Source organism: Suillus subalutaceus (genome assembly GCF_016647625.1).
Source record: "Suillus subalutaceus strain FC151 chromosome Unknown DFJ58scaffold_71, whole genome shotgun sequence".
Classification (NCBI taxonomy): Eukaryota; Fungi; Basidiomycota; class Agaricomycetes; order Boletales; family Suillaceae; genus Suillus; species Suillus subalutaceus.
The window spans coordinates 73,878-86,200 of NW_024540320.1; the positions used below are offsets into that span (position 1 = coordinate 73,878).

Below are 12,323 nucleotides of genomic sequence, written 5' to 3' on the forward strand. Positions count from 1 at the left end.
GTGAACTACTGCCAGCAACAGAGGTGTACGAGTTATATGACCGCATCATTTCCACATGTGCAGACCCCGTGCGGGCACATTTGCACTTGTCCGTTGTCGCAGCCCTTGCAGACCCTCTGCCAATCTCACAAATCTCGAAGCTTCTTGGACCTGGTCAGGGAAGGGATGTCGAGACGACGCTGGTACAGCTCCGGTCTGTCATGGATATTCCCACTGACAGCAGTCTCCCCGTGAATATCTATCACTCGTCTGTTCGCGACTATGTTTCAGACCCCTCGAATTGCAGACTCCTCGAGTCAGGATTTATCATATCACCACATTCCCTGCTAGCGCATGGCTCTTTCAGCTTGATGATCCAAGACATTCCAGAAAGCACAGACCTCTTGAATGCGCTCTTAGCATTGAAGGAGCACAGCCAAGCTATGCAAACTGATGACCTCCAGAGCTTACAGCATTCATTAGCCTTCGTCGTCGAGCCACCAGAGCCAATGCGCGTTCTTGCGAGTTTCTTATGGCTTCGGGGAGCTCGCGGGTCGGGTTTACGATCGTGGCTAGAGACTTTGGATGGACGTGCATGGCTACAGACCCAAGATGGCGAAGGGTATCTGCGCACCCAAAAGGGGGAAGACTGGCTGCGGACCCGAGCTGGTGGACATTGGCTACAGACCCATGCGGGGGACACTTGGTTGCAGACCGAGGGTGGGCGAGGTTGGCTGCAGAGCGGGCCGGGATGGCTGTGGACTCAGAGATGGCGAGAAGTTACTGGAGACCCTGACGAGCCCATGCCATTGGAGACTTGGAACCGGCGAGACTGGCTGGACACTATTATCGGGCAAGGCTGGTTGGAGACACCGAGCGGGCGAGAATGGTTGCAAACCGAGACCGGAAGACAGTGGCTACAGACCAAGACTGGAGAAGAGTGGCTGCAGACACGGAGTGGCCAAAAATGGCTGCAGACGCCGAGTGGGGGAAAGCACCTGGTCGTCAAGGAGGGGCGACAATGGCTGGACACCGAGAGCGGGCAAGAATGGCTGCACACAGAGAACGGGAAAGAATGGTTGGACACAGAGAGTGGGAAAAAATGGCTGGACACAGAGAGTGGCCAAGTATGGCTGGGCACCACAAGGGGGCAATGGTGGTTGTACATCGAGAGGGGCCAAGAATGGTTGGGCACTGAGAGGGGCCAAGTGTGGTTGGAAACATGGAACGGGAAATTGTGGCTAGCCGCCGAGAGCGGGCAAGAATGGCTGAACACAGAGAGTGGCCAAGCGTGGCTGGGTACCGCGAAGCAATGGTGGCTGTACACCAAGAGCGGGCAAGAATGGTTGGGCACCGAGAAGGGCCAAGTGTGGCTGGAAACCGAGAGCGGAAAAGTGTGGCTGGACACCGATAACGGGCAAAAATGGCTGGACACTGAGAGGGGCCAAGTGTGGCTGGACACCGAGAGCGGGAAAGTGTGGCTAGACACCGAGAGTGGGCAAGAATGGCTTGACACCTTGAACGGGCGACACTGGCTGGACACAGAGAGGGGCTGTCGAGTGTGGCTGGACACCGCAAGAGGGAAGTTGTGGCTAGACACCCAGAGCGGGCAAGAATGGTTGGATACCGAGAGCAGGCAAGAATGGTTGGATACCGAGAGCGGGAAAGAATGGCTGGACACCGAGAAGGGCCAAGTGTGGCTGGACACTGCGAGGGGGAAAAAATGGTTGGACACCGAGAGGGGCAAAGTGTGGCTGGCCATCCAGAGGGGCCACATGAGGTCGGCCATCAAGAGGCTGGGCACAGAGAGGGTCCAAATGTTTCTGGACACCGCGAGAAGGGAGCGGTGGGTGGATACAAAAAGCGGGCAAGAGTGGCTGGCCATCAATAAACTGGATACCGAGAGCAAGCTGGACACCGAGAGCGGGCAAGAATGGTTGAACACCGAAAGCGGGCAAGAATGGTTGGACACCAAGAGGGGCCAAGTGTGGTTGAACACCGCGAGGGGGCGAGAATGGCTGGACACTGCGATGGGGCGAGAATGGCTGGATACTGCGAAGGGGGGAAATTGGCTGCACAGCTGGCTGGAGACCCCAATAGGACGAGACTGGCTGCATTCCCGGAGTGAGCATGACTGGCTGCAGATTCTGAATGGGTTGCAGAGTCCGTTAGGGCATGCATGGCTGCACACCTGGTACGGGCGAGAGTGGCTGCTGACCCAGAATGGGCGAGAGTGGTTGCTGACACAGCGCGGGAAAGAATGGCTCCCGACCCCAGGAGGGCGAGAATGGCTGCATACTCCGGGCGGGCAAGAGTGGCTCCAGACTAAGGGCAGCAGAGAGTGGCTCCAGACCCAGGGCGGCAGAGAGTGGCTCCAGACCTCCCATGGGCAAGCATGGCAGTTGACCCCCGCGGCGTCTGTCTGGGTGACAATGGAAGACTTCTCGAACACATTGGAAACAATCAGTAAATACGCAATCATCCCACAACCCTTCTCCCAAGCTTTCCAAGCAATCCAGGAGTTCAAGTGCTTACCAGATTTCTTGATGTTTCCGGTGTTCCTGGCGTTAAGGCCCCAGGAACATTCCACCTCTGCATTCCTACAAGATCCTCAAGATATTGAAGTCATCCATGCTATGACCGCGTTCACGATTTTCGCAACCGAAGCACGGGAGCGAAGTCAATCAACTTCCGGTGCTCTCAAGTATGCATGCCAAAATTGGGTCGTCCATCTCTCGCGAGCTCAGACACCACGGAACAACGCACTTGAGCATATATTCAAGTTATTCTGGAATCAGTATCTCCTCGCTTGGCTCGAACGTCAGTGGTGTTTGAAGGGTCTACGGTCTTGCCTTGTCCTTTTATCCGAAGGGCAGAAAATTGCAAAGGTGTGCTGATTTGAAATTTCCAATGATTATTGCGACAAATCGCCTGACCTGTGCGCGCAGGAACATGTCATTGAAGTTGCTGGGTCACGGGTCTGAAAATCTCGATTTTATGTACTGGATGTCATGATGTCTTGTTATCGCGCATTGATAATTTTCTTTCACTTTGCTCTTGTATTTATTCACAGGATTCGGAATGTAACATCCACGAGATAGTGATTTAGAAGCTCACGCTTACAACTAGTTCATTGTCTTCTCACCTGTGTCTGTATGCTCTCCCCGATGATCGTTATTTATGGAATTCGGTTTCGTTGTGTAGACAGTAATTAATCGATTTTACAAGATGTCAGTACCCTCTTGAGAGAAATGTCGAGTCTGCTCTGTAAGGTAACAAGAAACTGACCACAAGATTCAGACACTGTCGCGGTCTAGTGTTCGCCCAAATACGTTGCACTTGACGCACAGCTGAAAGCGTAGGCGCGGCTTACCATGGTGGTTTTTGAGGCGCAAGACGAAAAATGAAGACCGGGGCGCAGCTGGAGGCTTAGAGGATGCAAGAAGCGAACGATCACGATGAGGCGAAAGTGACTTCTTTCCAAGACTCTATTGATAGTAGCCTGACTGCAAGGCAGAGGCCTCTGAAGTCACTGACAGTCCCCGTCAACTCGGCGTTAGAAAGAACTGTGACATTGTCAATACGAATATTGCCTACAAGTATCACTCATTATCGCAGAAATAGGAATCGTGTTCGGGAAGTACAATTCAGTCATCTCCGGTAACCAAGTGCTCGAACTTAGACCGCTCCTTGGACAGGGCAATTTCTCGTGTCTCCAATCCTCCCATACGATCAACGAGTCAAAGAGCTCCCTGCACGTATACGTTCGCCAGCATAATATATCCAGATGGGGAAGGGTATGCCGATGACGATGGCAAGACCTGCAAGAAGGGAGTTGCCTCCCCCATAACCGAGTACGGCGAACATCTGTTGTCCAAAGAGAGGGAATGCGAATCCGAGCAGTGAACTCTGCTGATGTGTTCAGAGTGCGTCGACAAGATTTTGGGTAGGTGCAACTCACAGAAGCTGCTGCGGTTGCACTTGCAGCATAGATAAATGTATCTACGAGGTATAGTTGAATAGGGAGGCTTGAGGGAGGGAGGTTAGCTTTCTATGGTGATATGATGCGGGGCACCACCTACAAAACTGTCATGAATCCAAATCCAAAGAAAAGATAGTGGTACCGATGATGGGCATCATGAAGTGGGTCTTGGCTTGGGCAGACCAGCCGTACCAACTAACGTGGATGGATCAAATTAGGAGTTGCATAGATAAAAGTATCCATCTCACAATAGTCCCACTGGAACGAAAAAGGAGCCGAATATCAGAGCGGGAATGCGCATCTCTGGCTTACCCTTTCCTCCATTTTGTGTAGCAAGCTAGATAAGAGATGCGCTTCAGCTAAAGCGGCCAAATTAGAAGGCAAACTTGACGTACATATATGTATATCTTGCCGGAAAGTTTGACGCCAAAGATGGTGGCGGATATGAATCCAAAGCCAAGTCCAATATATGTCAAACCTGAGATTCCGAAAAGAAGTCTAGACGCAGGTTTTAATGCTCGTTCCCGTGGTACTAGGCGAACATGACCTTACTGGGGAATGTAGCAAACATCGGGTAGTAGATACCTGATGGTTGATTTCAGTCCACATCCAGTGTAACTCCACCTATGGTGCCAAGTACTGACCATAAATCCTAAATAGACGACATTAGTTAGCTGCGTGATATTAAATTTAACTCACAGAGCCATGTATAAACTCAGGATAAAACATATAAAACTCCGAGTCAAAAGCATGATCGGTCGCTTGAGGTTGATCCATAAGTAAGTCCATTTGCCCATGTGATGTGTGGTGATGGCGGGATGTCCTGCGGACGCCTTTTTGAGATCCGTAGCCATCTTTTTCACGACGAATCCTAATGACTAATGCATAAGATTCTCTCATGAAAGGGATGCCGAGCACCGCGGCGATGCCACAAATCGCGATGACGAAATAGAAATCATATTGTATGCCGACCGACTCTGCCATAAAACCTCCCACGACGGGCCAATAGCAGGAGCTTGCCAGAACTTAGTCTGAACTCGTGTCAAGGTGGCAGAGCGTGAAACGCACCTATCAAGGGTCCGACATTGTATAGTGCCATACCTGCAGCACGATCGTGTTCGGAGAAGAGGTCGCTAACGCCACCTCCACCGCATCCTACTGGCGCACCTCCAGCCAAACCAGCTGAGCGAAAAGTAAGAAAATTTGTGAGCCCGGTGGTTGCATGACGTACCAAGGAACCGAAAGAGAAGGAAAGATGTGGTGTTGGGTGAAAAGGCACAGCCGAGATTGAACCCGAGGAAGAAGAGGTTTCCTAAGTGGAGTACCTTGAACTGATTTAGGCGGACGATTCTACTGGTCTTAAAGAAGAGGACGACGCACCCACACACGACCATATACTTCGGATAAGGGTGCGGCAAATAAAAGACCGATGGCGAATGACAGAAGGAAGATGCTGAGAGTCAACGCTGTGACTGTTGGGTCAGTTATGCCAAATTTTATGGCCAGGCCTGGCAATCCAGGTGTCATGATAGAACTTGCTAACGGAGTTACAAAAGTGTAGAGCACAACCTGACAAGAAAACAAAATTAGTCTTCATAGTAAAACATCTCTGACGGAAGAACGAACGATTGCAGTGGTTGTCCATTTTCTTGCCGGAGACCAATTCCTGGGGTTGGCCGGACCTTGTTGCCATCCATCTTCTAACTGTTTAAATTTGTCTGGAATGTTGTCCCCCGAGAACGACATTCCTGACAAATTCAATAGGTTGTACTGTGAGGTATCTGGCGCGTCATGGATCACTTGTATGATCTGTATCTGGTACGTGAGTGTGGGGATCTCTCAGCACAGACCGTTCCTGGAGGAGAGGCTGGCATTTACCAACGCTGCAGGCAGGAAAAAGTGGGACGAGGGGATGATAAGACATGCCATCTAGAGACAAATTGTTAAATAGAGGGTAGCGACTGAGCAAGTATTACTGTATATTATGTACAGCATTGTACAAGCGACAGTTGTGGAGCATGGATTGTGCATCAGATAGCCTTTGTTTTCATAGCACTCACTTGTCACTCGTGACGAGTTCAGCCGGAGTGACGCCGGCCGCACGAGCATGAAAGTCAGAGTTACGGCGGCGCGTCTGGCGCCAAGTCTTGGGTAGGCGGAGTTAACTATATATTACCTACTAGTTAGTCCCCGCTGTTCGCAACACTATTCCAACGATGATCTAACCCATAAGTATGACCATTCCATCTTCCGCCCGCTACCCCCGCCTTTCTCGCTTGCCACCGCCTGCTTCCTCAGCTTCCTCAGTGTTTTGCCCTTCGGATGGGAATTGAGAGTAGAATTCTTCAACAACTCGCACGTGATCTAGTACGCGCCATTCAGGAGTCTCAGTAGGGCCGCCGAATCCACTTCAAGTCGGTGAGCCACTTTCGCTGCACTGGCAGCAATGATGACAACATGTGGACACCTTTCTTGCGCCATCTTATCTGCCTTCAAGGCGCTGATATCATATGTTCATAGCTCCCACTCCATCTACAAGAATGTCCACTACTTGGTGGTCGCAGTTAAGCAAGCAGGAGAAAGAAGATCAGGATGGCCGTGCTTCCGAGTCACAGCTCTGCGAAAAGGATCAGAGGCTTCAGAAGCAACCCAACGACGATGCTGACCTTAGTCCTGGAGAACTGACCTTTGAAGAAGGTGCAGTTGCTCGCTATTCCTTTGATTTGCTCGTGTGACATCATCCAGATACTGCGGGAGGCATGGGTCGTCACCTTGGTGTAACGTCTTGCACTCTCCTTATCATTGGAAAGATTACTGGCACCGGTATATTCTCAACACCATCCTCCATCCTCTCCGGTGTGGGCTCAGTCGGCGCCTCCCTCATGCTCTGGGTCCTCGGTTTCTTGCTTAGCTTCTGTGGACTCTTCATATGGCTCGAGTTTGGCACCATGTTCCCTCGCAGTGGTGGAGAGAAGGTATACCTCGAGGCCATCTACAGAAAGCCCAAGTACCTCGCCACCATAGTATTTGCTGCCAACGCTATATTACTTGGATTCACTGCGAGCGGCTGTATTGTCAGTCGTGTCTTATTTTGGGTGGGTATTCGGTGTTGAAACTTAACTACTTCGTCAAGGTTTTTGCTAGCAAGTGCGAATTTTGGATCTCGATGAAACGACTCGACTGATATGATGTAGTATCTTGGTTGCCGCTGATCAACCCGTAGGTCGCTGGAATGAGCGTGGAATTGCACTTGGAGGTATGTCTCCCACCTAGCTGGCATGTTTTGGTCGTTTCACGGCTTCTAGTCATGTTTTTCGTAACCCTTCTACACGGGTTGACCCCCAAGACTGGGGTACTAATCATGAACGTATGGAAGCTTTCATTTTTGCACTATCATCATATTCAACATCCTCCGTCTAGTTGCTCTCGATAATCAAGATCATAATTCTGGTATTCGTGGTGGTCACAGGCTGGGTAGTTCTCTCTGGCAAAACCAGCGTCGCGGATCCGTACTATAATTTCAGAAACGCGTTCGCAGGGAGCTCTACGAGTAGCAACGACGTGCGTTCAGTGATATTCCTCGATACCCATATGCTGATTATAGTCTTGACAGTATGCTACCGCCACCTTCAAAGTCCTGTTCGCATATTCGGGGTGGTCCAACGTGAACTACGTGATGAACAACGTCCGTAATCCAGTGAGGACGCTCAAGATATCAGCCTCGCTCGGTCTTGGTATATGCGCCGTTTTGTACTTGCTTGCAAATGTGGCTTATTTCTCAGCTGCAACCAAGGTGAGAACTTCCTTTTTATCTGCACCACAAACGAAAAGTTACGAAATACTGAATAGAATCGATAGATGGAGATCGAGGAGTCTGGCGTTACCGTCGCTGCTTTGTTTTTCGGGAATGTCTTTGGTTCTGTTGCGGAGCGTGCGCTATCGGTTTTCATTGCTCTCAGGTGAGCTCGACGTCCTGAGTTTAAGGGTTTCCTGACTCATTGTCTTCATGGCAGTGCTCTTGGAGTGAGTCCTATGTATTTTGTATCATGATCTCTATTTGATGATGGGCCATAGAACGTTATCACTTCGGTGAGTCGAGGGATGCTGTGGAAATATGTGGCTCAAGAACTTTTCACCTAGACTTTTTCGGCGTCACGAGTAAACCAAGGTTTGTCATACCAAACATCGTAATTCGGCCTAGCTCATGCTTCGATCACAGAGCTCGCAAAGGAAGGGATACCCTTGCCATTCGGAAACAAATTCTGGGCTTCAAATTGGCCCACTGGGAAGTCCCCACTTCCGGGATTGATCATTCACTTGATAATCTCTGTAAGTGCTACCCTGGAGCCACGATATCAGTCTGAGATTGGTTGCCTAGGTTATCGTCATCATCGCGCCTCCACCAAACATTGCTTACCCCTTCATTTTGGACGTTGAAGGATACCCGCAACAGATTATAAATTTCTTCATTGTCATTGTACGTCCTCCAACTCTTTTTCTCCTCGAGTGTTTCTTACCTCTAGACGCCGTCAGGGTCTGTTCTATCTGAGATGGAAGAAGCCGGATGCTGTTCGGCCATTCAAAGGTGAGCAAATATGTCGTTCTTCCTGTGTGCTACGTTAATACGTATGATGTAGTATGGTGGCCTCTCGCTGTATTCTTCTTGGCTGCTGCCGCCTTCCGTGAGTTGCCAATATACAGTTTCAACACTTTCTTTCCCTAATCAAACAGTCCTCATCGCTCCCTTCCTGAAACCAGCCAATGGCGTCGGCGATACCCCACCACTACCATATTACCTGTACGTTTCTTCTACTAGAACTTGTCCACGTGTCTCTTATTCTCATTCTATAGGTACTGCCTCGTCGGAATCGCCGTCATGTTCGCAGGTGTGCTGTACTGGTCTGCATGGCGAATCGTACTGCCCAAGGTATTTGGCTATGAGCTTGTACCGCGGAAGGAGAGGTTGGACGACGGGACTGTTGTCACTGTAGTGAGTGTTGACCTTTTTATTCTGTGTTTGCTGGTTTTCGGTGTCTCCTGGTTCTGCTCACGAATCTCATTTTCAAGTTTTCGAATAAGAAGATGCAGTGATTCGGGGATTGATTGGAAGTGCTGATAGGTTGGTCTTTGAATCAATGTTGTAGTGATGTTCGTGGAATGTGTAGTTTATGAGAGTTTATGTACGCGGTACGTAAGTATGGTCTAGAACAGATCTCCATCAGTTCCTGTACCGTGACTCTTCTGAAGTTCTTGCCAACAACACCTGCATTCCGAAGATCTGGTCAGTCACCAATCCCATTGGAATTCTGGACTCATGTCATTTGAATTGATAACGCAATAGTGCTGTCAGTGGTGAAACTGATAATTGGATGATATGTGCAAGTCTACGCGGGTGTTGAGATGCTGCACATCCCGAAGCTCTCTCTAGTAACTTAATGCGTAGCACGAGTGCACGATGCCGAGTACTGTCAACAAGCACAGCAACGCAACAAGAGCGATGCAACCTTGCAGTAGGTAATGTATGTCTAACGCTAGGGCATTCGTCGTCGCAATCAGGTTTTCTACAAGCAGCGCAATAGTTGCACCAACATCGGAGGAGAGTGTGTCAGTTTTCTGCGAGAGTCGCTCGACAGTGGTGGTCAGGTGTCTTACGAGCAGCGCAATAGACGCGAGGGTTGTGCTAGGGTCTGAGGAGAGGACATCTGTCGTCTGCGCGAGGCGCTCAACAGTGATGATCAGAGAGTTTACGAGGTGCTTCCCGCCCAGGCTGTGTATCACTTGTTCGATGAATGCCATTCCCAATTGAAGGCGTTTGGGAGCCGGTCATCAGTGAATTCATGAGTGCTATTTATGTTGTGAACTTTTTTTATTGGCAGAGGCATAGCCATCAATTCCTGCAAATCTAGAGCAGTCCACCACAACCTTATGATATTCCTCAGTAACAGTAGATGAAGCTTTGAAGCTTGAAGGGCGGTAGCGCAGTCTTGGCAATTATTTTGACCATTATGGCTTCTGTCAATATCGAATTACTTCCCCGGCACGTGACAGAGCGTGTAGTACAGAATCCTAGGCTATGTTGTCACGATTGGCACAGGTATAACATGTGCGTAGTATTCGGCTCGTGGGTGATCCTGTATGCGTCTCCAACGTGGGCATATGAGATATCGTCTAAACGCGTGACAAGCTTGAACTTTGTGAACTCGATTGGATGTCATCTTTGTCTGTAAGCACGCCTTTGCGCACGTGGATGCATTTGACGTGCGCGAGAATGCGCGTGCTGTTGTGCTCGCCTGTGACTGGGTGGGTGATATCTATGGATTTGTAGAGCTGTTGGGAGGCGGCGTGGATAGCGAGCGAGCGGACTCAACATGAAATGAAATGACCTCACACTCCATGTTAAAAGCGCTTTCCTTGACGACGGAGGCTTTTATTTGCACCTGAAGTTTGAACACTTGGTTGTCAACACATATATCGTGTCATAAAGGTGCACACATACGCAGTTTTCCTTTGTCAGGTCGCTGACATTCCACTCGTCGAAGCCGGAAGTGTCTATGGCAGTTGCATTTGCATTCTCGACGAATGGCTCGCAGATGACGTTCACAGTGAATCCTTGGATGTTCTTCAATTTTGCGATTGTGTCTTTGAGGCGGCCCGAAGTGCTGTGGTTGCATGTGAATGAGATTACAGGCGCATAGTTCCTGACCTACGGGAAAAGGTTTGTTTCTGGTGTATTGCTCACCGTGTTAAACCAACTGCCAGTGGTGGATGCGAGCCAGGTAAGCGTGCAGAGCGACACGTTAGATAGCGGAAATGTGTCTTACCTGAACTGTGCCAGGTTCTCTGTGCCCTCACTGATCGTGGACGCGAATGCAAGTAGGTGGAGTAGGCGGTGGAATTGAATGGAGGGATGGACATGGTGGACTAGCTAGATGAAGAGAGCGAGGCTGGCCCCCGATTATTAATATACAGTACACTATCTCATAATGCATAACGTCGGGACCCCCTTCGACCAAGAGGTGTGCAAAACTAGAATATCGGATATACACCCGGAGAAACTTCAGAGCCCCCCCCCCCTACTGTCACGGCGTGACGATCACCGCAATTATACCATATTAGGTAGCTTAGTCACGCACTCTCAATGCAAACAAAGTCCTAGTATTGACGCGAGGGAGGAGCAAATGAGCGCGAGTAAGCTACAAATACATGAACGGGCACTTCGGAAAACACGTAGCCAAGCAAACCCAAGTGTCGATAGTGAATGGTAGGCCATCCTGGCCATCATGGTAACGTTCCCATGGAAAGAGCATGACCAAAGGACGCATATCCTCTGGCCAGATGATTGGGACTCCTGCGCAAAGGTTATAATCAAGGGAGGGCCCGGGAGGCGGTTGACTGTAAGCGAGCAACATTTATATTACATGTATAGAATTTAAAATGAAACGCACCTGTTTTGATGTGAGAATGCCACGAGTGAACGAGGGGTTGGCTCATCAGACACGTTCCGAACATGCTGCTTTTGTTTATTAGTCACGGTCTGGGCGCACTTCTTACTGCCGCGGTGGTTCCTCAATGGTATAAATTGGCCTTCGATCCAGAGTGCAATGGAGGAGTGAGTACTCGTTTGGCACCATTCATCACAATCTGGGCAAAGTATGGCCCATCTCTGCTGAGGGCCGACCTGGACTTTGAGTTTTCCTGCCTTGAATAATCGATAGAGTGAGTCTGCAGTATTTAATTTAAGTTCGAGCGCTTCGTCGATATTGGTGAAGTCCGTTTCGATAATAGGAGGCTGCCAGTTGAGCGGATCACGATCCTCGTTATCAGACGTATTGACCGAGTAACCAGAATCATAGTCAGGAGAATAAGGTGCATAGTAGCATGTATCGGATTCTGGTTCTGGTTCTGGTTCTGGTTCTGCATGTGATGGTATTTCGAAGTCTATGAGAGGGCTTTGCGAGTGTCCGGATGAATGCTGGGTATCGAAAAACTGTGAAGGATGATTGGATCTCGGTTCCGTAGTTTGATATGAATAATGGTCATTATGCGGCGTGCTGTCATGATGCTGTTGGATGCTGTTATACAGATTGTGCTGGTTTGAATACATAATGAATAAGTCTATAGTTTTGAGAGAGTACAAGTGGTGGTGCGATGCGACAGGGATACATATGAGACGCGACGCGTATATTGATATCGACGCGTTAATTATATAAATCACGTGGCTAGTTTTTTTGCTTCAAAATCACTCGGTAGTAGGGCAGCGTCATCCCACAAGCGAGTTTTATTAAACTGTCTATCTAAATGTATTCTAGACGAGAAAAAAACCCCTCTTCCAGTATCGAGTTAACGATTTTATGCAACTCGG

At 49.4% G+C, this 12,323-nt stretch overlaps 3 protein-coding genes across 3 annotated transcripts; 1 reads left to right on the forward strand and 2 right to left on the reverse strand.

The window, feature by feature from the left end:
* Nucleotides 1–3,523: 3,523 nt before the first annotated feature.
* On the reverse strand, nucleotides 3,524–5,707 carry DFJ58DRAFT_746488 (multidrug resistance protein 4; the record flags this gene model as incomplete). Its single annotated transcript, XM_041387468.1, has 12 exons — nucleotides 3,524–3,888; nucleotides 3,941–4,007; nucleotides 4,062–4,156; nucleotides 4,221–4,298; nucleotides 4,357–4,459; nucleotides 4,514–4,546; nucleotides 4,606–4,613; nucleotides 4,661–4,986; nucleotides 5,030–5,143; nucleotides 5,193–5,286; nucleotides 5,342–5,530; nucleotides 5,588–5,707. The coding sequence occupies 12 exons, from the start codon at nucleotides 5,705–5,707 to the stop codon at nucleotides 3,712–3,714; spliced, it is 1,404 nt and encodes a 467-aa protein (XP_041242642.1). The 3' UTR covers nucleotides 3,524–3,711.
* A 414-nt stretch (nucleotides 5,708–6,121) lies between these two features.
* DFJ58DRAFT_685254 (amino acid transporter) lies at nucleotides 6,122–9,175 on the forward strand. The gene is made up of 19 exons (XM_041383295.1): nucleotides 6,122–6,379; nucleotides 6,482–6,658; nucleotides 6,707–7,035; nucleotides 7,095–7,108; nucleotides 7,156–7,217; nucleotides 7,267–7,328; nucleotides 7,382–7,522; nucleotides 7,575–7,754; nucleotides 7,820–7,920; nucleotides 7,975–7,984; nucleotides 8,036–8,050; nucleotides 8,102–8,129; nucleotides 8,181–8,290; nucleotides 8,340–8,438; nucleotides 8,495–8,546; nucleotides 8,599–8,643; nucleotides 8,693–8,759; nucleotides 8,813–8,951; nucleotides 9,029–9,175. The coding sequence occupies exons 2-19, from the start codon at nucleotides 6,502–6,504 to the stop codon at nucleotides 9,050–9,052; spliced, it is 1,635 nt and encodes a 544-aa protein (XP_041242643.1). The 5' UTR covers nucleotides 6,122–6,379; nucleotides 6,482–6,501; the 3' UTR covers nucleotides 9,053–9,175.
* A 954-nt stretch (nucleotides 9,176–10,129) lies between these two features.
* On the reverse strand, nucleotides 10,130–12,065 carry DFJ58DRAFT_842481 (uncharacterized protein; the record flags this gene model as incomplete). The annotated part of the gene is made up of 8 exons (XM_041392840.1): nucleotides 10,130–10,323; nucleotides 10,350–10,398; nucleotides 10,458–10,664; nucleotides 10,701–10,713; nucleotides 10,783–10,886; nucleotides 11,095–11,154; nucleotides 11,203–11,353; nucleotides 11,407–12,065. The coding sequence occupies 8 exons, from the start codon at nucleotides 12,063–12,065 to the stop codon at nucleotides 10,130–10,132; spliced, it is 1,437 nt and encodes a 478-aa protein (XP_041242644.1).
* Nucleotides 12,066–12,323: the final 258 nt, after the last annotated feature.